Here is a 27,259-nt window from a genome sequence, read left to right as displayed (position 1 = left end):
AAAGAGAGAGAGAGAGAGAGAGAGAGAGAGAGAGAGAGAGAGAATGCAAGTGGGAAAGGAACAGAAAGAGAGGGAGACACAGAATCCCAAGCAGGCTCCAGGCTCTGAGCTGTCAGCACAGAGCCCAAAGCAGGGCTTGACTCATGGACCACAAGATCGTGACCTGAGCCAAAGTCACTTAACTGACTGAGCCACCTATAAGGGTTTTTAAAGATGAGTCTGAATTCACAATTTTCCATAAATATGTGATTAAACAAGTAATTAGCTTATAATAATGTACTTAATCAATAACATTAGTTAATAAAAGTACTGATAGCACCAGCCTGAATTTAAGAGTCACAGGAACAGAAGAAAGCTAAGTGCTAAAAACTCAGAGGGAGGAATAGAGACCCACCCGCTTCCCGCCACCCCCAGACAGTGGTCCAGCACCAGGCAACCTTCTGAAAAAGACAAGGTTTTATATTTGGTATCCACCCCCCTGCCTCCACTTCTCTGTTCCTCTCCTCTGACTGCCTAGTGTCCTTGACCCAAAGCTACTTAAGGCTTACAGACTGGTTAGTTTCCCCATGAACATCCTATTCAGCTCTTCTCCATCCATGCATACCATGTCTTACCCTGCTTTAAAATTCTTAAATGGTTACCTTTGTATTTCAGAATTAAATATATATTCTTAATTGGTAATACAAAAAGGCCTTCACAATCCTACCTATGCCTCATCTGGTCTAGACTCATCTTTTATCTTTTGCCCTACACCCAAATAGCCTATACTGCAGGTAAACTAAGCTAACTGTAGATCCCAAAATATGCCATTCTCTCGTTATGCTTGATACCACTTGTGATATTGTGATATAAGAAATACATATATATTTTTTCATCCAGGGCTCCCTAAAACCTTGGTAATTTCCTAAATGATAAGAGCTATAAGGGAACCTTTTGTTCCCAGCTCCTAAAATAGCTCCAGAGCCTTAAACCATGAAACAGGTGTTGCTATTAATAAGGCCCTTTTAACCACAAAGGAGTTTGTTAATGAGGGGATTTTTGGAGAGCCCCCAGATAACCACCGGATGGTGTCTGGTAGTCAGGGGAACAAACTTGTAATTAGAGGGTTGGAACTTTCAGGTCTTGCCCCCACCCCCACCTCCAAGGGAGGGAGAGATGCTGGGTTCTGAATCAATCACCAACGCCGGCCAATGATTTAATCAACTGTGCTTATGTAATGAAGCCTCTGTAAAAACCCAAAAAGAACAGGGTTCAGGGACCTTCTGCACTGGTAAACATGCAGAGATCTGGGGAGGCAGCTTGCCCTTTCCCCCATACTTTGCCCTGAGCATCTCTTTCATCTTGCGCTAAGTTGTATCCTTTTACAACAAACCAGTAAGCTAGTAGGTAAATTGTCTTCCTGAATTCTGTGAGCCACTCTAGCAAACTAATCAAATCTAGGGAAAGATATTGTAGGAACTTCTGATTTCAGCCAGTTGGTCAGAAGCACAGGTGACAAATTGGACTTGTGATTAGCATCTGAAAGGGGTTGTGTGTGTGTGTGTGTGTGTGTGTGTGTGTGTGTGTGTGAGTCTTGTGGGATTGGGCACTTAATCTGTGAGATCTGTGCTACCTCCAGGTAAATAGTGTCAGAATTAAGTTGTAGGATACCCAGCTGGTGTCCAGAGAATTGTTTGATGTGAAGAAAACCCCCACACATTTGATGAACAGAAGTATTCAGTGAGTAGTGAAGAAAAGAGAAGTTTTTTCTTCACACTACTTTACATGCTTTTTCTAACACTAGGGACACTTTCCCCTCCCATTCTGTCTGGCTATCACTCAGTCAAAACAGACAAGTGGGTTGGATGGCCCACATGTTTGTGTGTCTCCATCAATAGACTGAAAGCCTTAACGATAGTGCTATATTTTTCAACCTTTTAATTTCAAGGGTCTAGGAAAAAGCATGAATAAACTGGCCAACAGTCTTCAACAAACCTTGGAATTGTGTTTTTTAAATTCATTTATTTATTTTTAAATTTATTTTAGAGACAGAGAGTGTGTACAAGCGGGGAACAGAGGCAGAGAGAGAGAGAGAGAATGAGAATGAATCTTAAGCAGGCTCCCATGACCCCAGGATCATGACCTGAATTAAAATCAAGAGTCAGATGCTCAACCAACTGAGCTACCCAGGTGCCCCTAACTCTTGGATTTTTTTTTTTTTTAAGTTTATTTATTTTTGAGACAGAGAGAGACAGAGCATGAATGGGGGAGGGTCAGAGAGAGGGAGACACAGAATGTGAAACAGGCTCCAGGCTCTGAACCATCAGCCCAGAGCCCGACGCGGGGCTCGAACTCACGGACCGCGAGACTGTGACCTGAGCTGAAGTTGGATGCTTAACTGACTGAGCCACCCAGGTGCCCCACTCCTGGAATTTTTAAAAAGGGCCACCAGGTAACCCAAATCACTGACCTTGAGACTAAATTGCATCATGTGAAAACTGAGAAGTTTTACTAGAACCTAGTCACTATAGCATTAATTTTAAGGTCTCTTTTGGTCCTTAATAATAATCTAGGATTCTAGTTTTAAGATAAAACCTCTGCTTGATCAGATTTCAAAAAGTAAAAAAGGGAAAAAATTTTTATGGAATGGGAAACAAGATTTTTGGGGCAGAGTAATTAGCAAGTTGCAAGTTATTCTTGTCAGTAGGTGTGCTCCCCTGACCAACTCTCTAAGCTATTATTCATGCTTATAAGTGTTTTATATAGGTGCTTTACTTCTGAATCCAAAGTCTCTCCAGAAAGGCACTACTCAACAGAACTGTGATGATGGAAGTCTTTTTTATACTATTCAATATGGTAGTCACTAGCCACATGGAGCTACTGAGCCCCTAAAATGTGGCTACTGGCTACGACAATGCACAGTGTAGCTCTTGTCCAAGTTCTTCCCCTCTCCAACACAATCTCCTGATAAGTGGGGTGTAAGTTTGATGGAGGAGAGTCACTTTTACTTAACGTCCTTAATTAATCTAATTAAGAAATGAGGGGCGCTTGGGTCGCTCAGTCAGCTGAGCATCTGACTCTTGATTTCAGCTCAGGTCATGATCATATGATCATGGGATCGAGCTCCATGCTCAGCATGGCGGCTGCTTAAGATTCTCTCTCCTTCTCTCTGTCAAAATAAATAAAAATGAAAATAAAATTTTAAAAAATGTAACACAAAGTGGTTAGAGTTAACAGGTGGTCAACAGAACATCAAGTTTCATACCCAATTTGTCTGGCTTCTGATTTCAAGCTCCTTCTACTTTGCTACACTGTTCTTTAAGTGAGACATAAAGCCACTAGTGGCACAACCTATGTTTTAAAATTGCACATTAATTTTTTTAAGAAACTTACTATTTTAAGTTCATTTTCTTTTAACTGCAACACTACAATATAGAAAATGGAAAATCAGAATGAATTAACAAGGCTGATAGAGGAAAAACTGGAAAGCAGGATTCATTCCTGTCCTTTACTTTGAGAGAAATTCTTTCCTCCTGAAAAGAAATTATTTCAGGAGAAAAAGTGAAGATATATGTAAAATTTATGGACCAACGACAGATTTAAGAAGTTACTTTTAAAGGGGGACAGAAGAGTATCTTTCGGTCCCTCCTTTCAAAAAAAAAAAAACAAAACTACACATGAATTAAAAAATACTTCTTGTCATGCTGCACACCAGATTGTAAGGATTCCTAAACACTGTTTGGCATCCCATTCTATGCAACGTAGCAACTATGGAAAGTGTCTTCTGTGTACATTTAAAATGGGAACCAACTGCATTACTGCAAGGGTTATGCTATAAGAAAATAAATTAATCTTATAAAACTTGGATTCCAATTTAAATAAATAAATGGAAACACATAGGCAACCTCTGATTATTACGTGCCTCTTCAGTTGTATTTAATTTGTTTAATCTACTTATTGTTTTCATTTCAATGACTTGTGTTTTATTTGTAAAAGTTCTTCTGACTCTTTAAAATCTGATCATTTTGATAGTGTCTTTCTTATACTTCAATCCCTTATTTTATGTCTTTAAATACATGTATTTTATAGAATTTTCCATAATTGTGTTAAACTACTAGGCAAATAATTCTATTCTTTTTGTCTACCGAAATTTAGTCATGTCATGTTGTTTCATATGCTTTATAAATCTTGGTGGTTAAATTTACTTATGTCTTCAAATATATGTAATTTATAGTTTCTATCCTTTCATGTTTAATCCTATTGTTACTTCTCTCTGACAGAATTCCCTCATGACAAACTGCTTCATGTTCTGTAAATCTTGATCACAAACTCATCTTAAGCAGGACTTTATCTAAGAATCCTACATTGAGGGTATGTCCCTCCAAAGTTCTGCATTTGCTTCTGCCAGGTATCCCAGCTGTTACCAGCCCAGTTCCACCCTTACCTTCTTCAACATTACTTATTCAACATGGGGATTTCTGGACTATACAGACAGGGTAAATCTGGACCCCAAATCTGTGTAAGGATAGACCTATGGGTACAAATTCCTAAAGAAAACTTTTTTCCTTCTGTGACCCACAGCCCAGTTGGACATGCACAAAGTTTCCTATCATCTATCTGTGTTAAATAAAAAGTAGTATTTTTCTAGTCTACTTTTTCAGTGAAATTATAGGACTTCAAGGTTGGGGAGGGGAAGGGGGACAGGGGAACTCACTTTCAGCTCCCTAACATGAGAGGGCCGAGCCCAAGAACTTATCTCCTATCCCCATAAAGCTATCTCCTACCCCCATGTGCATATTAAAACTCAAACCCCTTAGTTACCACAAGTAGTAACATACCCTAATCCCCACCCAAGCCAGGAGGGGCCCAGCATCAGCTCAAGCTTTCTGCTCCAGTTTTTAGGTTCTTCTTCATTTTGAGCCTAAGGATTTCCCCTCCCTAACATTCATGCAATCTCAGATGCTATACATCAATAGAAATGTTTATGTCATCAAGTATTTTGGGGCATTTTGTAGAAAAAGGATTTTTAGACAATGTAATCTGCCAAACTACCAACAAAGGAAGCTATCTCTCCGTTTCTCTTCACACTTTCTGAATCTCTACAGAGCCAAACTATCAAAACAGCAGAACACAAAGAAGTAAAAATTATAGAATGATAAAATACTAGAATATTACTCTTCTTCAGGCCAAGAGCAAGACTCTGGCTCTCATTTGCATTTTTAAGTTTCTCTATAGCAAATCTCTATTATTAGACTAATAAGGAAAGCAAAGCACTCTAAATGAAATAAACAAAAATCACTGGAAGAAGTGCCAAAATAATGTCTTTTATTAAAGATTATTTATATATCTTAAATTAAGAAAAAATAGCTTGATTATTCTTACCTCAGAATTAATAACTTTAATCAGGAAGAAAATGTGATACACCGTCTTGGTTAACAGAGAAAGCTGACGACATCTTTCTAGGTACACTTGTATAGATGGTTCTACTCTTTGCTGTAATTTACTCCAAAAGAGAGTGAGTTCCCTAAAAAAAAGAAAAAAAAATAAGTTGGAACAATAACGTAACAATCATGGACTATGTCAGCCCAGTCATTACATCTGAAATTAAAGCTGGTTTTAGATTCCAATTCTACATGTGAAATTAAGTTTAAATAAAATATAAAATAGATCTCAATTTTTTAGAGACTAAATAAAATCAGGATATGATTTATCACTTTATTGACTGATATTTTTCAATCTCAGGGAGAAGCACTGCCTGTCACTAATGAAGCACCTCTCATTTAAACTAAAAGTATACAAATGGTAACTCTGAGTCACATCTGTGACTTTATATAATAAAGTACAAAATGTATGTATACATAAAATGCATATACATATATATCAATGGCATATTTTAAAAAGCATTTCATTTATCTTCTACCTTAAATTTAAAATTGACCAACTGGTCAATTAAATTTAAAATTTTAAATTTAATATTATTAAATGTTATCAATGATCACACAGAACCCAAAAGAAAGTAATTTAACTAATTTCTGTCAAATTGGTAAAATAAAGAAATTTTTGAAAATGGACTTTAAAATTGATTTCAAATGCAATTAGAATGTATCTTTCATAGAAAATAATCCTACTGAAATGATGAATTTTCCTCCCTTTTACCTATTGTCCTATTTCTCTTCTGTCCTCTGTGGTTAATTTACACAAAAATCTTCTTCCTTGTTTCAAATTTTTTCACCAAGTATTCTCCTCAATACATGCCTTTCCTATTATTATTTCCTCAGTCTGCACTTCTAGGAACTCTGCTCTTTCACCACCCAATTGAACAACTTGCTCATTTACTGGATTTTAACCTATATATGGAGGACTTCAAAAATCTGTCTCTCCAGTCTTGACCACTTTCACCTCTCTAGTTCTTTATAAGACTTCTCCACTTTGATCTCTTCTGAAACCTGAAACTTAATATATGAAAAAGATGATTAACATTCTTTCCAGTTCACCATCTTTCTAATTTAATGCATCATTATCACTGACCCTATCAGCCCCTGCTTTTTACTATCCTAAACACAGCTATCGTCATTTTTTTTCGCCCCATCCAACATCCATAAGGAAGCCTTCATAACTTCCCAGATGGACTGTTGTACTGGTTTTCTAGTTGATTTTCCTATCTCAGCTCTGTCCTGCCACTTCTTCATCCCAACTCTACCCTCACCATTCAGCCCCCAACCCATTTTTCTCCATTACTTGTATTAAACAGCATTTCTTACACATAAACTTCTACTTTGCCTTCCTTCTTAAGACCTTATAATAGATTGCCTGTGTTGGTCATATGAAATCCAGACTTTGATGCCTTTTTTAAAGCAATAGCACACTTAATTTCTTAGTCACTACTATTAATGTTACATAGAAAATATACTTGTCCTCAGTAGTATATGCATGTTATTTATTCTCCCTTCAGAATCTTCCTACCTGCCTTTTATATCAATCTCTCTGTCCTGCATTTATGATTTTCCCTTCATAACAAAACTCACAGCTGCTCAGAAAACCTTTATAAACTTTATTCTTCTTTAATTACACATTTATTTAGCTTGCCTGTTCCATATTCATTTGTATGTAATGTGTTAGTCACTTGGTAAAAATTCTTAAATGTTAGAATATTGTAAACTAAATTTTGTGTTCCCATATTACCAATACAACACTTAAGACTAATAATGCTGTTCACTGAACAGATTGTCAGCTTTAGCTAACACATTAATTTAAGACAGCTGACCTTCAGATTTTTGAATCAGCTGAGGTCAACAGCTCCATTAGTTGCAAGCTCCCAAAAGATTATATAGAACAGGCTTTGCAGAATTGAAAATGTATCATATAAAGTAATGTGCACTGAAGAAGTTAGTGAAGTAAAATATCTCACAGACAGAAAATGAACTATATTTCTATACACGAATGATTAGCAGCTAATTATGTAATTGAAAGTGTATAATATGCAGAGGGAAAAAATACAGACATTCAATCATAGATTGCTTACATATCTGAAAAAATTGTTATTGTGGCATCAGATAAAATAAACCTTTCTTTCATCTTCTAATATCTATTAATCATTATACAATCATTACTGGTATACTAAGGAGTTGTGTGGTCCTTAATAGAAAAAAAAATTTAAGTTATAATATGAATTAGTTGACAGTTTACACAGCATGTAATAACTGCAAATAAGCTTTTTGTCTTGTTAAGACTTTAAAAGATTAAAAATATGTTCTTGAGCTCTCTGCACTCTCACAACCTATCTTGTTTTTTTGTTTAACAAAGTTTTCCTTACAAAATAAAATCAACTCACCAAGCACAGTACATATCTCCTTGTTGGAGCTGACGTGATAGAAATGCAGTACATAAGACAAGAGCACTTTTTTCATCACCCTCAGATTCTAAGTTACAGATCATTTCTAGTGCATCTTTGCAATCAACTTCTGAGATCTACAGAAAAAGGACACAGAAATATGCCATAAAATGGTTTGTATTAGGATATATAGCAATACATGTTAAAATCTTCACTAGATATTTACAGATCATTTTTATCAGTAAAACCTCATACTCATATACTATCAATTCATAGTTTGTCATTACTAGGCTTCAATAAAGAAATCTTTTTTCAAGTCAAAAACCAACTATTTTCAAGAACTTTACAAATATCTATATGTAAAAAACTAATGCTCATTGTAAGTACCCTCTACCCATTAATCTAGTCTATGATACTGAAAAAGAAAAGCTGTATTTTTCCCCTTTTTCATCTGGTAATTTAAAAAGCATTAGAATCAGCAGAAAGACACAGAGATCTACTGGATATAAACTAATAAAGTGTCTATTCATCTGAGGGAAAAAGGTATAATATGAAACATTTTATACTGTAGTTATACTACCTTTAAAAACTCACTCAGCTTTCTATAAATCTCATTTTTCTTTTCATATCAATTCATTTCATCTCAAAGCCTGTCAACAGCCATGCATACATAAGTATAACCTAGATGAAGGCAACTTCATTTAATTACACACATCTTATTGCTTATTTTTTGAAAAGTTAAAATTTACTATCATATTACAATGATTTACTACATAAACAGAACTTACATATGATCTCTACAAGCATTTGCTGTAAAACAAGAATATGGCAAACATCACATAATCACAAATCACCAGTGTTCCACAAAATAAAAAGATTAATTCCAACATGTTATAAATGACAAATGGCCAAAAAAAATTGAAGACCATACAGAGCACTGGCACCCATGCACCACAGAGGGAACCATGCCCCTCCTTATTGATCTTACGTCTCTCCTCATCAACTTCTGAGTATGTCAGTGTGAGAAAGAGTGTGTGTGTGTGTGTGTGTGTGTGTGTGTGTGTGTGTGTGTGTGTGTGTGTAAAGTATGTGTTTAGGACTGAGTAAGTATCTAAATGAGGATAACTTTGAGGCTTATCTTTGAGAACAAAGGTTGCATAAGAATAGATTCAGAGGTCCCATTCTATACCTTAAGCTGCACTAGAAAACACTAAAACAAGAGAAGACACAGCTCTGAGTTTGTGTGTTTAACAACAATGACTTCTGAAAGGAATTATGAAGTTAGTGGCAGAGTTAAGAGTGAAACTGGAGTCTTGGAATTCCAACTCCCTGGTGCAGTGCTCTTTCCACTATGCCTCTAACTCCTTCTAACAAATCTTTAAGTGAGCTCATTTAAAAAAATTAAAAAGGGGCTGAACAATATGTAATCATACAATATTTTCAAATATCTATATCACATTAAGTGCACTGTCAGACATATTTTATTATTTAATCAGAAATTTTCTACTAGGTAGGCATTATAATTAACATTTTTTACACAATGAATGTGGTGTTCAAACAAATTATTTGCCCAAGTTGCAAAAGTTAATTAAGTGGTAGAACTACAAATCAAATTTTGTCTGATTGACATCAAATACTCACATTCTTTCCATTTAATCACATTATCTTTTACTGCAAACTGTGTTAATTTTAAACAATTATCCTGGTACACACATACAGACAATTATTAGAAGTCAACCTATGAGTTTTATTTACTTTTTCATGTTAATAATAACAATAATAGCAGCTTCTATTTATTTGTGCCAGCTTCTTCAGAAATAGTATTGCTAAATCTGCACAATATCTTGCCTGGTAGATATTACTATTAACTTTTTAGAGATAAGGTTCAGAGAGGTTACTTGCTCAGTCACATGCTTAATTAGTGATAGTCAAGATTTCAACCCAGATGTAGCTTCAAAGTCTGTATTCTTTTCAGAATTCTCCATGCACAAGCAAGTTGAGGCCCTTTATTGCTAAATATTGATTTTCACATGTTCAGGTTTAATAAAAAAATCTTATATCCTGAAAATCTAATTTGTTTTGAAACCGATCTTTTGTTGTCATTCTTCTACACTATTTTTTTTTTAATGTTTATTCATTTTTGAGAGAGAGAGAAAGAGACAGAGCGTGAGTGGGGGAGCGACAGAGAGAGAGGGAGACACAGAATCCAAAGCAGGCTTCAGGCTCCGAGATGTCCATAGAGCCCGACGTGAGGCTCAAACTCACGAACTGTGAGATCATGACTTGAGCTTAAGTCGAAGTCAGACACTTAACCAACTGTGCCACCCAGGCGCCCATGTTGTCCGGTTCTTCTAAAACCTAAGCCACTCTTCTTGCTCCAATGATGTAAAATGTGTATATTATATATAAGGAAACCTATTTTCCCAATGCCATTACTTACATTAGCTTACAGTTAATCATTAGAAATATATATTTGTATGTTAGGTAGCCTCTACATACTTATTTCATACATACACAACATATCAACTGAAACATTTGCCATATTCAATAATACAGAAAACCTCACTTTTTATAGGTATACTAAGAAAACAATTTTTACTGTCTTTCATTTCCCTGATTTGCCACTAGAGAGTCCTCTCAAAAAAACAGGACACTAAAGAGAATGGCAGGGAAAATGAAACTGTATTTAGACTAATGAATGGCTCTATTCAAACTATGAAAGTGAAATACAAGTCAAATATAGCCATCAATGAACAAGAATTATTATTTTTTTAAATCCAAGGCAGCATAAAGTAGCAATTACCAGTGTTTACCTAAATAGGGACTATTTATATAATATGGATATCTTTTCTCTATTGCTTTGAAAAATGAGCAAAAATTTAAGTACCAGAAAATTTAGAACTGAATAAATTTTTAAAATCAGAATGATCTGTTAAAGACATATTATGCTAAACTCTTTGTAAAACAGAAAAACCATTTTAAAAACATGAAAGATGAGGGGTGCCTGGGTGGCTCAGTCGGTTAAGCGTCCAACTTCAGCTCAGGTCATGATCTCGTGGTTCTTAGGTTTGAGCCCCACGTCAGGCTCTGTGCTGATAGCACAGAGCCTGGAGCCTGCTTTGGATTCTGTGCCTCCCTCTCTCTCTGCCCCTACCCTGCTCATGCACGCAGATATAAACATTAAAAAAATTAAAAAAAAAAAAAAAAACATGAAAGATGACTTTTAGGTTTTAATATGGCTCTTTATGCCAGGTATTCAAAAAATATAGAACATTTCACCAGTATTTATATACATTTACTGAGTATACTTTTAAAATGTATTGGCTCTAATCACATTTTAAGAAGTCTTTTTTGCTTACCAAGATAAAATTGCTTTCCTTCTATAAAATAATTTAAATGGTAAACCTCTCATACTAATAAAACATAAAATCAAATAACAAGCTTTTTTTTTTTTTTAACTCTCAGGCTAGCAAAAATTTAAAAGACAAATAATCTCCAGTGTTAGGGAAGAGGAAATTTCATATGCTGTTTATGGGAATATAAATTGGCATAATCTTTTTTGGCTGGTAGTAAGTCCGTATCTATTAATTTAAAAATTCCTTGATCCAGGAAGTCCACTTCCAGAAATCTGTCCCACCAGTGTACCCCTGACAGGAATGAAAGGATATATATACACAAGACAATAGTTCAAATGCGCCCTAGTCTGACTAAAGTTATTACAAATACATACTATGGAATTATGCAGCCATAAGAATGAGGTTGATCTATATGGAACAATATGGAAAGATGTTCATAATAAACAGGGAAAAAGTAATTAGCTGCCAGGGTGCATACATATATAGAAAAATATATATATATAACTATCAGAAAGGTTATATATCAAATTTCAAACTGAATGATTACTTGGGGGAGTATTAAATTGAGAAGTGATGATTAGAGAGAAAGAAAATTTTACTTTTTAAATTCTATGTTTATTTTAATGACAAAACCAACAGAAATACTGGATCTAAAATAAACAATGCTCACTTCGTTTTATACCTCTATCAAGATTACAGACCAAGCTAGTAATTCCAGAGAAGCCAGACAGACACTCCTCTCTCTCTCAGCCCCATTCTTCAGCCATCTACCAGGGCTAGCTGCTAATTCTATTACAATGAAAGGATCCTGGGGGAATAGTCAATCCCTTGCCTACTGGCTCACTTGGACAAGGATTTCCTCAAAAGGACCACAGAATCCAGGCTATGGTTGACTCTTTCCAGTATCTATTCCCACCATACTATAAGGAATGGGTAAAAACCTCAAATGCTTATAAGAACCAGACAAGTAAAGGTAAATGAATGTGTGTGTGTGTGTGTGTGTGTGTGTGTGAGAGAGAGAGAGAGAGAGAGAGAGAGAGAGAGAGAGAGAGAGAAAGAATACCACCTCTGTCTTTGGGCAATTGTTCCAAAGTGACTACTTTTCCCCGGGGCAGAAATAAAATAGACCTTGGTGACAGCCAATCTTAACCCACTTCACATGGGAAATGAAGAAAAAGTTTCTATATGTTTGTAATAGGAACATAAAAGAATAACCAAACAATCTCTAAGCAAAGGGAGACTTTTAGCAAGAATGTGTAGACTTGGGGTGCCTGGGTGGCTCAGTCGGTTAAGCGTCAGAATTCAGCTCAGGTCATAATCTCACAGCTTGTGCATTTGAACCCCACATCAGGCCCTCTACTGTCAGCATGGAGCCTGCTTTCGATCCTCTGTCCCTATCTCTCTGCCACTCCCTTTCTCTCTCTCAAAAAGAAATAAACATTAAACAAACAAACAAACAAAAAGAACATGGAATGCCTTAATTCTATCTGCTTAATGTAAGAAGGAAAAAAATCATTTCATAGGATATCAGAGATACTTGGGGTCCTCACAGAGAATTTTCCTGAGGACGTCCCAGAGCAAGCTGGGTTGCTACTACTCAACTAAACCAAAAGGAAACTTAGGTTCAGTATTGCAAGATCTTTTGATTATTCAAGATAGTTAGAAATACAGATTCTTCCTGGAAATTACAAATTCATACTCTTCAACTTCAAACAAGACTTCAGAGCTAACCCAATGACCCTATGTTTAGAAAGTTTTCTATTAGAAGTTAAAGATTCTTTAGGCCAAGGCTTATGCCTTAACTCACATTTAACCCCACGGTGCTTAATAAAAATTTGCTGAAGGGAGGATGGATGGATGGACAGATTGACATAAGGACAAGAGCTGAACTGATAATGAAAGCTTTATTTGAGTTGAAAACAATCTAAGATGTAGCAGCAGCACAATAGTTAATTTAAGAATTTTAGAAAAACTGTTAAATACATTTCAAAAGCTATCTTAAGAAACTATATATCTGCCAATTAACTGTCTGCATAGCTATTCTGAACTAATAAGAAAACTTCAGTCTCCTACTTTGCTCTGATATAGAGACTGAAAAGCCAATTATCTGAGATAAAAGAGAAATAAAGAAAAAAATCTATGGATTAGCCAATGTCTAAACTAATGATATAATTCCCTAGGCTACAGCCCTGGGAGCTATTCTATCCAGCCTAGAAAATGCCAGGCATCACTCTTCCCAGTATCCTCATTATCCTCACCATCCACAACAACCTTATTGGACCTAATCTTGGTCCAAGGCTACCATCTTCCTCTTCATTTTCTAGTCTTTAAAAAAAATAAATAAATAAAATCACACAATTACCTCTACAATTACAACCTGTAACCTCATGTAGGCGTTCAGGTTTCTGTCTGAGGCTATATTATGCAAATTCCCATTTGGACCATGATTCTACCTCAGAATTCTGTAGTATAAAACAAATACATGAATACTACGTTTTATGTCAAACTAGAAGTAAAAATATCGTGTCACACAGAGAAAATAAAGCTTTACATTAAATATACAAGTAAAATTTCGACCTATATATAGACATTTATCTATCTGTATTTATAACTTCTTCCTAGGATACATTATGTTTTTGAATACATTATGTGTGCGTGCATGTGTGTGTGTGTGTGTGTGTGTGTGTGTGTGTGTGTGTGTAAAACAGAAAACATATTCTTAGTAAGAAGTCAAATAAATTCCAATAGTTACTTAAATTAGCCAGTTAGAAAGATCTACAAGTATCCTACAAGTATCAGGTAAAACTAAAGTTAAGGCCCAACCGCTGACAAATATAAACATCCTACTAAATTGTTAAGCTACCTCCATCTTTCCCATAATTTAACCAAAGCGGTAAAAAGATTCGAATTATTTAAAACAGAAGCTAGATGAAATCAGTTTACATATAATTCTGAAAGCTGCTTAGAATCACTACCCAAGAGCATACTGAAAAGTTAAGACTGACAATAGTCCCTCACTATCTAAAAGAAAGAGAAGTCAAAGACATTCTAATTGAAAATTAACTTCTTCATTTTTAAAATTAATTACTAACAAAAGAAAATATACTCACCTCTTCCATTAACTTTTCATTTGGTGATGATGTACAAAGACAAACAAGGTAAGTTTGCTTAAAACTACCTTTTGTACCAATCTCTGGATGGTCAGAACACAGCTTTGCTAGAGCAGTTGCTTGACTTAACTGATTGGTTTTGATTAGATGTTTAATTCTCATATCCAACAAGATGGGACCCTCAAAAGCTAAAAATTCATTCACTTTAAAAAACAAGACATAATAGATTATTAACATTTGAAAATTCATTTGCAATACAAATACTTATCAGGAATATATATTTTTTTTAAGCACAGGAACTACTACTCTTTTTTCTTTGCAATTTTCTATTACTGTCACACTATTACAAAATACTTGACCTTAATAAGCAAAAGGAGATTACACTGCTAACTTTTAAAAGCTGCATTAAATATTTTTACCTGAGAGTACCATTTAGAATGAAGTGAATTAACTTAAAAATAATTTTGTATTGAATTCTAATAGCCATTGCTATTAAAATTATACTAAATTCTTTTCCTCACATTTATTCTTGAATACCAGAAAGTAGCATCCCTAGAAGTTTGCAGTACTGGAGCATTACACACTCATACTGGTAACCACAAAAGGATACTTGGATACGCTAGAGGGTGAGATTCAACCAATTACTGTGTTCAGTACTGATGATGTATTTTTTATTTTACAAAGGTGAGGTCTATTTTGCTTTAATAGGTGTTCTAAAACAAATTATATATCTATAGAAAAATTAAGGGAGTGGGTGAAGTCTGCTGAAACTTCCGTAGGTTTGTAACTTTTAAAACATTAACCGATAAACCTCAACATTTCCTCACGACCCACTTAAGCATAATACACTTCTACTCTGTTCAAGTCTTTGAATTTCCTACTGCCTGTTTGATGAACTACAAATAAGAATCTTTACTTTTTGTATTTGTGAGGGAGAGTCTAAATCTTAACAGTGCAAATTTAAACTCTTCCCTGTTTTCTTTATCACAATGAGAAAATCATGTTTAAAAATCTACTGGGTGATGGCTAGCCTGAAACCTTTGGAAGGCTTTTGGGAATACAATTTTAATACTCCAAATAAAACACACAATTTCTCTCTTTATGAACAGACTGGAAGATACGTCTAGTAAGCAATCTGTAAGTTAAAAGATGGAAAGTGAGAGATGTTCTTCCTTTTTTAAACATCCTTTGCTACCCACTAGTACCTTTATTTTTTAGGTATAACTGCACTATATTCCTGTATTCCACTGTAAAAAGACTCTCCTATAAGACAGTATAATCATGGCTCCTCAGTATTAAAACCATGAGCATATAAGCATTTTAACACAGAAACCCAAATTCCATCCTTTTCTTGAAGTCTAGACCTTTGTACTTGCCACTTTCTATTCTACTCTCTGCCACATTAAACTAAATCAAAAAGTATAAAGACTGAACACAGAGAAATAAAACTAAACATAACTTTACAGTGCCTCTGACTATATGTCTTACATATATGGAGCATTACTTTTTTTTTTTAATATCACATGATTCTACTGGGGACAATTATATTGCAAATATCTTTTAACAGTTTAGTTCACTGCCAAACCAAAATCAGTAAAGATTTTAAATGAGAACTTAAAAAAAAAAAAAAAAAAGTGAAAATAAAGTTGTTCTGGCTATAAATAAGTCACAGACTTAAAAAAGTTTTACTTTCCTAGTCATTCTTTCAAAAGGAAAAAGCCAGCAATACAAAGTCTGGGAATTACTTAAAATATTCCCATTAAAACTCAAAATCAACAAATTCTGAGGACTGTGGCAAAGAAATTATTTAAAGGTGGCAAGTATTTAACAAAACTGATGACACTCTGAATAGAAACTCAAATAGTCCCTAAAATCTCAAATAGCAACATATAAATTAGAATGACAAATTGTACAAAGTAATTTCTGTGCTAGTTCAATGTATAGGAGGATATATGTTAATACTGTAAAATGTCAAAAACATAGTTGCACGTGGATTTTTTTTTTTTTTTTTTTTAATGATAAGAAACCACTGCCACGCTTAGGGCAAAATTGATTCCAAAGAAATACAGAGTATTAGAGCAGAAGGGACTTTACAAATCATTTTGTCCAGCTCCATCATTTGGCAGATGAGTAAACTGAGGCTCACAGAAGGTAAGTAACGTCCTAAGGTCATACAGCCAGTTAAGGACAGAACCAGGACCAGAAAGAAAAAATGGGTCCTCTGACTTCCAGCTTAATACAGTGGTGGCATTAGAAAACAAAATTCACATTTGACTAGTGTGTCTACTTTTTTTTTTTAAGGTAGGCTCCACGCTGGGCATTTTTTAAATAGGCTCCAACAGGGGACTTGAACTCATGACACTGAGATTAAGACCTGAGCTGAGATCAAGAGTCAGATGCTTAACTGACTAGGATGCCCCTAGTGTGTCTACTCTAATCAGAGTGGCACTGTATAGCAGTAAAGAGCTGTGAGGTGGCATTAACTTTTAAGGGAAAATAATTCTGAAGCACGGGGTTCAAATGGATCAAAAGTAGATTATATCTTAATACCCATTTCAGAACCTAATAAATGCTCATTCTCCCCCGCCTTTCTCCATTTCTTCCTCACTGCTTTCCTTTTTCCCATTCCTCTGTATCTTTCTCTACTCCTCTCCAATCCAGACATCACAGATGTTATAACATCACCTCAAAGACTACCTGTTTTAGTGCTTGCCAGACTTACGAAAAAAGTTTTATATTTATCCTTGAATAGCTAGTCATAGCACATCTCATTCCTCACCTTGCTTTTCCCATTCCCATTCTAGAAAAGTAAAAATATCCTGAATTTTACTGGTGTGTAACCTTTCAATCTATTTTACCTGTATTTATGGACTTGAACAGAAAAGCAGGTTTTACCACATTTGAGCCTGTCAAGAGAGCTGGATTACATAAAATGACAATGTAAATGAATGTTTAGCCAGTTCAACTGAGAAAATAAGAAATGGCCTCTTCTCATAGAATGCCACATACATAATATTTAAAAATACTAGTTCCTACATTAAAGATAATTAACTTTAAATATATTACAATATATATGTTGGATTTTTGTGATAAATCATTCCACAAATACCAAACGAGCATGTCCTATGCACAAAAACTTAATTCAGACTAGGTCCTGAATTTTCCTCAAAGTGGAGTGAACTTATTAATTGGATGTGTATCTCCGTGCCAAGATCTGCACACAATTTCCTCTGTAGCATCTCTGAACTAGCTATTTAACAACCATCTCAAACTCTGCATACAAAAATCTCTACACTGGGATGCCTGGGTGTCTCAGTTGGTTAAGCATCCGACTCTTGATTTTAGCTCAGGTCGTGGTCTCACAGTTTGTGAGATGGAGCCCTCACTGGGCTCTGTGCAGACAGTGCAGAGCCTGCTTGGGATTCCATTCTCTCTCTCTCTCAAAATTAATAGATAAACACTTGGGGGGAAAAACCTCCATACCACAGCATATGTCATCTCAATCCACTTAGTTGTACTCAAAGCCAGGAATCTAAGAGTTGGCCTTACAAATGCTCTCTCGTACTTGCTTCTCACCCACACATCCAATCCACCACCTAATTCCGTCACTTATAATTCCTAAATACTCAATCCATTCACTCTTCCCCATCTCTACTCCTGCCATTCACCCACTCCTCCCAGCCCAGTCTTTAATCTACCAGACCACTTTGTTGCACTTTGTTAGTCTCCTGCATCCACTCTTAAGCCATCATTTCCACTAGGACTTGCGTCTTTTCTTTTCTTTTTTTAAATTTATTTTTCTTTTCTTTTCTTTTTTTAAAGTACACACTTGATTGTCTTCTCCCAGTTTAAAATCCTCCAATGGTCCCTTTGCCTTCAGAGTAAATTCTAAAATCTTCATCATGGCCTACCCGAATCTGCATTACCTATTCCTTTTTAAAAAATACAATTTGTATTTTATCATAAAAACAATTTAGCATTTAGATAAGAGAGAAAAAAAAAAGAAAACACATTCAAATTGGAAAGAAGTAAAATAATCGGACTGCAGATGACATGATCTTACATATAGAAAACCCTAAAGATTCCACACACACAAAAAAACAATTAGAATAAATGACTTTAGCAAAAAGTTACAGGATACAAAAATAAACTGCATTTTTATACACTAGCAATGAACAACCTGAAAAGGAAATTAAGAAAACAATTCTATTTTACAATTATCAACAAAAAGAATAAAATACTTAGAAATAAACCTAACTGGGGCACCTGGGTGGCTCAGTGGGTTGAGCGTTCGACTTTGGCTCAGGTTGTGAGTTCGAGCCCTGCACTCTGTGCTGACAGCTCGGAGCCTGGAGCCTGCTTCAGATTCTGTGTCTCCCTCTCTCTCTGCCCCTCCCCTGCTTGTGTTCTCTCTCTTTCTCTCTCAAAAATAAACAAACATGAAAACAAATTAAAAAAAAAAAAAAAAAAAAAGAAATAAACCTAACCAAGAAGGTGAAATACTTGTCCCTGAAATCTATAAAACATGGCTGAAAGAAATTAAAGACACAAGTAAGTGGAAAGATTCCTGTGTTCATAGACTGAAAGACTTAATAATTGTCAAAATGTCCACCTATCAAAACAATTTAAGAATTCAATACAATTCCTGTCAAAATTTCAATGGCATTTTTTGCAGAGATAGAAAAATTTAGCCTAAAATTCATATGAAATCTCAAGGGATTCCAAATAGCCAAAATAATTTTGAAAAAGATCGAAGTCTGAGGTGTCACACTTCCTCACTTCAAAATAATTTATAAAGCTACATTAATCAAAACAGTGTGGTACTGGCCTAATAACAAAGATATATAGGCAATGCTGTAGAACAGAAAGTCCAAAAATAAACCCTCACATATATAGTCAAATGATCTTCAACAAGACTGCCAAAATCACTCAATGAGAAATGGACAATCTTTTCAGCAAATGGTGCTGGGAAAACTCATATCCACATGTAAAAAAATGAAGTGGGACACTTACTGTATACCATATAAGAATTTAACTCAAAATGGATTGAAGATCTAAATTTAAGACACAAAACCATAAAACTCCTAGGAGAAAACAAAGAAGATAAGCTTGAAGACACTAGACTTGGCAAGGATTTATTGGATATGACACCAAGGTACATACAAAAAACCCAAACACGGACAACTTGAACTACATCAAACCTAATTTTTATGCATCAAAGGACAGAATCAACCGGGTGAAAAGGCAGCCTACATAAGGGGAGGAAGTATTTGCAAATCATATACCTGATAAGGAGTTGATATCCAGGATATATAAAAAATGTTTAGAACAATAAAATATCAAATAATCCTATTATAAAGTGGACAAATGACTTTAACAGACATTTCTGCAAAGAGGATATACAAAAGTCTAACACATGAGAAGATACCCAGCTAATCATCAGAGAAATGCAAATCAAAACTACAATGAGATATTACCTCACACCATTAGAATAGTTACTATCAAAAACAAACAAACAAAAAAACAACAAACCCAGAAAATAAATGCTGGTGAGGATATGGAGAAATTGGAACCTTTGTGCACTGTTGATGGGACTGTAAAACGGAGCGACTTCTATGGAAAACAATATGGAAGTTCCCCAAAAAGTTAAAACAGAACTAGCTACCATGCGATCCAGCTATCCCACTTATGGGTATATACACATAAGAACTGAAAGGAGGGTCTTAAAGTGATATGCACATGCACCCCCATGTTTACAGCAATATCACTCATAACAGCCAAGAAGTGGAAGCAATCCCAATGTCCACCAATAAATGAATAAACAAAATGTGGTATATACATGCAGTGGAATATTATTCACTTTTTTTTTATTTTTGAGAGAGAGCTTGCGAGCAAGGGAGAGAGACAGAATCTTAAGCAGTCTCCACACTCAGAGCAGAGCCCAACACAGGGCTCAATCCCACAACCCTGGGATCATGACCTGAGCTGGAATCAAGAGTCAGACACTCAACTGACTGACGCACACAGGTGCCTTAAAAAGAAAGGAAATCCTGTCACATGCTACAACATGGATTATCCTTGAAAACATTATGTTAAGTGAAATAAGCTAGTCACAAAAAGGTAAATATGGTATTAAAGTAATCAAATCATAGAAACCAAAAGTAAAATGGTGGTTAACTACTGGCTGGTAGAAGTGGGTAGGGTAGAAGGAGTTGCTATTATTACAGAATTTTAGTTTTGCAAATGAAAAAGTTCTGGAGACCTGTTTTACAACAATATGAATATACTTAACACTGAACTATACACTTAAAAATAATTAAATGGTATATTTTATGTTACATGTTTTTAACCACAGTAAAAAAATAAATTAAAAAATCAGTGCAGCATTGTTAGTCACAAAAATCCAAATTTAGAAATTTAATAAAAACACAACACCTCAAGCTCTGGGTAAGTGGCTCTTAACCCTGGCTGTACAATTATCTTGATCTTACAAAAAACTACTGATGCCTGGGGCTCAGACCCAGAGACTATGGTCTGAGGTAGGCCTCTTAAGCACTGAAATGTCTGAAAACTGTCCAGGTGATTTAGGCACAGCCAGGATTGAGTACCACTGCTGTAGGTATCTAGATTTCAGTGCCCAAATTACCAATTAGGGATAGTCTTAATATTCACCCCACCCCTCATCCTTTCTTGAGGGAATATATTACATTTATAAGAAATAGAATTTTTACTTAAAAGATTTCAGTCTTGCTTCCTTTTTCATTAATCTGAAACTTTATGGTCATAATGGATTATAGTAAAAATTTATGATAACTGAATTTTTGACATGATTGATATGAAACAGAATTTTTAAAAATTAAAAAAAAAAATTCTCTGTCAGAGCACCTGGGTGGCTCAGTCGGTTAAGGGTCAGGCTCTTGGTTTCAGCTCAGGTCATGATCTCACAACTTGTGGGTTCAAGCCCTGTGTCGGGCTCTGCGCTGGCGACACCAGCCATGCTTGGGATTCTCTGTCTCCCCTGTCTCTCTCTGCCCCTCCCCCACTTGTGCTGTCTCTGTCTCAAAAATAAACATTTAAAAAGAATTTTTTATTTAATAAAAATCCACATCATAGATGAACCTAGTTAGTATGTAACATTAAATTTTTGTGTGAAGATCTCATTATGAGTTTTACGTTTAAGTTCTGACATATTTATCCACGTAACATTATTATAAAATACACTCATTAATGTTTCAAGATGTTTCAAGAAACCAGTGAGTGTATTTTAAAATCATTTTTAGTGAAAATGAAAATATGGGCGTCACTATGTTTATATTTAATTACATAATAGTAGAGTATAAATACAAATATGTCATCAGCCCAAAACTGTGAGTGAATACTTTTATAAGCTTACTGTAGTTTAATTCTGTCAGCTTAATTTTATCCCGTCACTGATCCTCAAGGATCTAAGGGTTATATACAAGTAAAAGGCAATCTAATTTAGTAGTGATTTTTAAAAATAAAATCTAAAATGTTCCCTTCAGTTATTTTGTATACCAAGACAAGGTCAGTTAAGGGCAAAGAAGAGAAGCGGACACAAAGCAATAGAAAAAGGAAATTAAACAAACAACAGAGGAAGGGAGGGAGGGACAACCAATGAGAAACAAGTTAGGTCAACTGTATTCCTAAAAGTACTTAATACAGTCTTTAAGGTTTTCTTTTTAGTAACTTTCTGTAAGAAATGTCCTAACACAAAAAAAATTGTCAGTAGATTTAGGTCTAGGTTTCAGAGTCACCTCTTCTGGCATTCTCTGTATAGACAGGTAAAGATATAAATATATCTTTATACAAAAATATATATATTATATATATCTTTATAAAAAAATATATATTGTATATATCTTTATACAAAAAAAATACACCAAAAATGTACCACAAGAGTGAAGGAACTACAGATTTCTTATCCAAAAGTAAATGCAGCTGTAATCATATCTGGCCTCATCCTATTTACCTGGAAAGTATGAGTTATCACCTGCTCTCTCCTCCCATCTCCCCTCCCTTCAAAATATTATTATATCTTATGTATGCTAATACCTGATAAACCAAGGAACAATTCTCTACCTTCACTTTTAAATGCAAAGTTTATTACTGAAATAAAGACTTATTTTCTCACAAAACTCTTAAGGATTTATAAGTACTGTGGTAAAGCTTAAGCTTTAGAAATTTCCTTTGAAAAAGAATGGGTTCTGGGGGGAAAGACACTGCTGGGCTTCAAATTCAAGAAAGGACTGGAAAGATGATAAAAATTTAATCTGTGCAACTGCAGATTGATATATTAGGATAATATATCAGAATAAGGGGAAAGGCTGAAGGGATTCAGTGTGACTGTAATAGGGAGCTCTCTCAGAGTCTAGATTGTAAAATGATGACATAAACAAAAGAACGGGAAGCAGGCTCAGGACCAAGGATACACACACCCTGAGTGTTATAGACCTGGTACTAATCTGTGTGAATTGTTATTAAAGCTAGAACCCAAGATGGCCCCTAGCTCACCAAAAATGTTGAGAACAATCAAACTGGCAAAGGTGGGTACCTTCTTGAGAAAAGTCTGCTGCTTGGGTTTGACTATGTATTATTTATAATGACAGAGAAAAGGGAGACTTCCTCTTTTCTTATGGTGGTTCTGATAATAATAAACTTCAGATTTAAAAGGATAGACAGGAAAATGTAATTTTCAAAATGGGGCTGAGCAATAGAAATAATCCTAAATAAGAGTCTCAAAATTAATTATATTAAAAACATGGCTTGTGATTGTTCAGAAGAAGGTATGTGAGTGTTAAGTGACAAGACAGATTCACTAAACACAAATTAGGTTATACCTGTCAAATTATCCCAAAATGTCCCCAAATGTATCAGAGACCCAAATATAAAATGCAAAACTTCTATGAGAAAAATCTATAGAACTCTAGGTTTGGTAGTGAGGACGTATGTATTTATGTATGCATGTACTGTTATTCTATTTTATTTTATTTCAGTATAGTTAACCCAGTGGTAATGAGTTTTTAGCTAAAACACCAAAAGCATGATCCACAACAGAAAAAATTCCTAAGTTGGACTTCCTTAAAATTTAAAATTTCTGCACTGTTAAGGAAAAGGATAAGCCACAGACTGAAAGAACATATTTGCAAAACTTATAAAGGACTTGTATCCAAAATATACAAAGAACTGTTAAAACTTAACAATAAGAAAACAAATGATCTGATTAAAAAACAGGCAAAAATTCTAAAGGGATGCCTCATCAAAGAAGATATACAGATGGCAAGCATGCATATGAAAAGATCTTCAGGATCTTATGTCATTACAGAAATTGTTAACTGAAACAAAAATGTGGTATTACTATACACCTATTAGAATGCTAAATTCCCCCAAATAGGTAATACCAATTGCCAGTGGGGGTCTAGAGCAATAAGAATTCTCATTCATTGCTGGTAAGAATACAAAATGGTATAGTCACTTTAGAAAAAGTCTGGCAGATTCTTACAAAGCAAAACATAGTCTTACCATAAGATTTAGCAATCTTACTCCTAGTATTTACCCAACTGATGTGAAACTTGTGTCCACACAGAAACTTGCGTGCAAATGTTTATAGTAGCTTTGTTCATAAACAGCAACTTGTAGCAAACAAGATATCTTTTAACAGGTGAATGGATAAAGAAACGGGATGAAGAATCTTTTTTATTGCTAATCAGCAATAAAACAGCAATGAGCTGTTAAGGTATTAAAAACATAGAGGTCTTTAATAAGCAATAAAAAATATTCAGCAATAAAATAGAATAAGCTGTTAAGGTATCAGAGACATAGATGAATGTTAAATGCATACTGCCAAGTAAAAGAAGCTAGACCAAAAGCCTATAATTATGAAAATCTCAAAAAGGCAAAACTATAGAGATGGTAAATAAATCAGTAGTTGTCAGGTGTTCAGGAGAGGGTTAAATGGGTGAAGATAGTAGATATTTTCACGGCAGTGAAACTATTCTGTATGATACCGTAATGGTGGATACATGGCCACCATGCATTTGTCAAAGCCTATAGAACTTTACAGAACAAAGAAGGAATCTTAAGACATGCAAATTAAAAAATTAATTTAGGAGGTTGGGAACACCCAGGATGAAATGCAGAATACGTCAAAAAAAAAAAAAAAAATCTAACTGTACTACAAGTGTTATGAAAGAACTTTACTGGAAGAGGTGGGGAAATACTCATCTAACTTTGGATGAATGGAGCCTATCAGAAAAATGGCAAGAGATACTGTACACAAGCACTGTACTCTAATCAATAAAGCCATTTTCCACAGAGGTAGAAAACATGTACACTAAGACTGATTAAGTACACAGATGGCCAATGGTGTAGGAGGTCAGTCTGAAAAGGCTACATTATTGCATGACTCCAATTATGTGACAGTGAGAGGTTTATGTGAGGTTTATGTTTATGTGAGAGGTTATAGATAAGCAAGAGAAGGCAAGAATGATCCTTGTGGTATGGATTTGAGTGAAATACATCAGCATGAACACACTCATATTTAGTTTAATACACATACAGCTGGTTACATATAGAAATATTTACAGATGTGTATATACACGGCTTAGCATACATACATATATTTTCTTGCTTTGTCTGTTGAAAGGTCCTAGAAGCAATGACACCTCCACAGCAATGAACACACCCAGTTATCAGATCTTAGTTTCTAATACTAGTCTCTAAGAAAAAGAACAAGGGCTCTTTGGAAAAATAGCTGATTCTAGGACTGGGGTAGAAAATATGCAAAATAAGCTGGAGTACCTTACAGTGTCAGAAAGCAAGGAAGTACTCAAATGAAAAACATACCCCACAATGAAGGGGGTATGTAAAAGGGACGCAGAAGTTAAATCAAAGAGTTCCCAATGGCCAAAGCTGGGACAATTTGAGCAACTAAAATAAAGTAGTATTGGATTATCACCAAAGTAGACAATGAATATCCATTAGTCCATAACTGATATAAATAAATGACTGAATAAAAGGGTGAAAAGACAAATCTGTGTAGAATTCCAAATAATCTGTATAGATACTGCCCCCTCAAGAAAGTGGAGCTTAAATTTCCACCTCTGAAGTGTGGTCTGTATGTAGTAACTTCCTTCCAAAGAGTACTGTATGGAAAGGGAGGAAAAGAATAACTTTGAAGTGGAGAAACTTGATAAACACATTACCTCATCCAGGTAATCAAGTAATGTTAATATCAACAATGAGAAGTCATGCGGAGAGTATGTACCCTTGATATGATGTGATAACAATGACATTTTACCTCTGTGATCTTCCTCCCCAAATCCATAAGCCCAGTTCTAATCATGAGAGCAACATCAGATAACTCCCAGTTAAGGGACATTCTACAAAATACCTGACCAGTATTCCTCAAAACTGTCAAGGTCATCAAAAACAAGGAAAGTCTGAAAAATTGTCACAGCCAAGAGGAGCCTAAGAAGACATGACGACTAAATGTAATGTGGTATCCTGGATGGGATCCTGGAACAGAAAAAGGACATTAGGTAAAAACTAAGGAAATCTGAATAAAGTATGGAAGTTAGTTAATAACAAAGTATAAATATTGATTTATTAATTGTGACAAATGTAGCATACTAATTTAAGATATGAAGAGTAAGGAAAATTGGCTGTGGGGTACATGGAGACTTTTCACAATTCTAAAACTATTCTAAAAATAAGAAGTTCATTTTTAAAAATAATAAATTAGGTCATAGTAACCTCAGTATTAAACAACACTACTTAAAAGAACTCTAGCCAAGTACTTGTTATGGTCTTTCACCCAATCCTTATATACAAAAAAGGAGAACCATGGAGCAGACAAAAAGAAAAATAGGAATATTTGATCAAACAACCATAATCAAACAGTACTGATTAAAGGACTAAAAGCAAGAAGGAAGATTTCTAGAAATATCTCAGGGGCTAGGTTTCTGGACACGACCATTTTATGGTTATTATCAAGGACATGGATGCCAACAGAATATATGTTAATAAGAGGAAACTGGTAAGGACAAAAACCTTGAATAACAAAATCAAGACTTAAAAGAATATTGACAAGTTGCTGAGACACAATGAATCTAACAGTGAAATTAAGCAGAACGGGGAAAAAAAGGCAATGCCTTGTGTGCCAAAAGACAAAGTATAAAAATGTAGTTGAGGGGTGCCTGGCTGGCTCAGTCAGTTGAGTGTCCAACTCTTGATTTTGGCTCAGGTCATGATCTCATGATTCTGGAGTTTAAGCCCCACACTGGACTCTGAGCTGTCGGGCTCTGTATTGACAGCACAGAGCCCGCATGGGATTCTCTCTCTCCCTCTCTCTCTGCCCCTCCCCTGCTCATGCCCTCTCTCTCTCTCTCTCAAAATAAATAAATAAACTTAAAAAAATGTAGTTGATAATTTAAGGGTAGCATTTATTTTTTAAAAATTTTGTGTGATTTTAGTAATGTCATCAAGTTGTATGATTATGACTACCCAAAACGGTTAATGTCATCTCAAGTCACACTAACACGTATAAAATGTTAGGATGAAAAATATGAGAGCACCAATGACTTCAAAGCTGGCCAGATCATATTTAGGGTACACATGCAGTTCTAAGAATTATACATTAAAGAGAACAACAAAATGCACTGAAAAACAGGAATCATGGGGACGCCTGGGTAGCTCAGTCAGTTAAGTGTCTGACTTCAGCTCAAGTCATGATTTGAGTTCGAGCCCTGCGTCGGGCTCTGTGCTGACAGCTCGGAGTCTGGAGTCTGGAGCCTGCTTCGGATTCTGTGTCTCCCTCTCTCTCTGCCCCTCTCCTGCTCGCACTCTTTCTCTCTCTGTCTCAAAAATAAACATTAAAAACAAAACAAAAACCAGGAATCATGAATGTAGATTTAACATCTTTAAAAATCTCAATTGCTATGGCATGAAAGAGGGATTTATACTTT

General features: G+C 35.1%; 1 protein-coding gene across 6 annotated transcripts in view; it reads right to left on the bottom strand.

Moving 5' to 3' along the window:
* ZNF292 (zinc finger protein 292) overlaps window positions 1–27,259 on the bottom strand; it is a 94,059-nt gene that overhangs the window by 12,112 nt on the left and 54,688 nt on the right. For 5 of the 6 annotated variants that reach the window (XM_060616109.3, XM_060616110.3, XM_060616111.3 and 2 more), the window contains 3 exons: window positions 14,277–14,479; window positions 7,811–7,947; window positions 5,362–5,503 (listed from right to left, as the gene is read on the bottom strand). In XM_060616109.3, the coding sequence (XP_060472092.2) occupies window positions 5,362–5,503; window positions 7,811–7,947; window positions 14,277–14,479 (482 nt within the window). Of the gene's footprint in view, window positions 1–5,361; window positions 5,504–7,810; window positions 7,948–14,276; window positions 14,480–25,686; window positions 25,801–27,259 lie in introns of those variants that run through there. The other variant, XM_060616115.3, reaches the window with a different exon arrangement.

This window comes from Panthera onca, chromosome B2 (genome assembly GCF_046562875.1).
Source record: "Panthera onca isolate mPanOnc1 chromosome B2, mPanOnc1 haplotype 2, whole genome shotgun sequence".
Classification (NCBI taxonomy): Eukaryota; Metazoa; Chordata; class Mammalia; order Carnivora; family Felidae; genus Panthera; species Panthera onca.
Note: the sequence above shows the minus strand (reverse complement) of the source record. Positions and strands in the feature narration are given on the sequence as shown.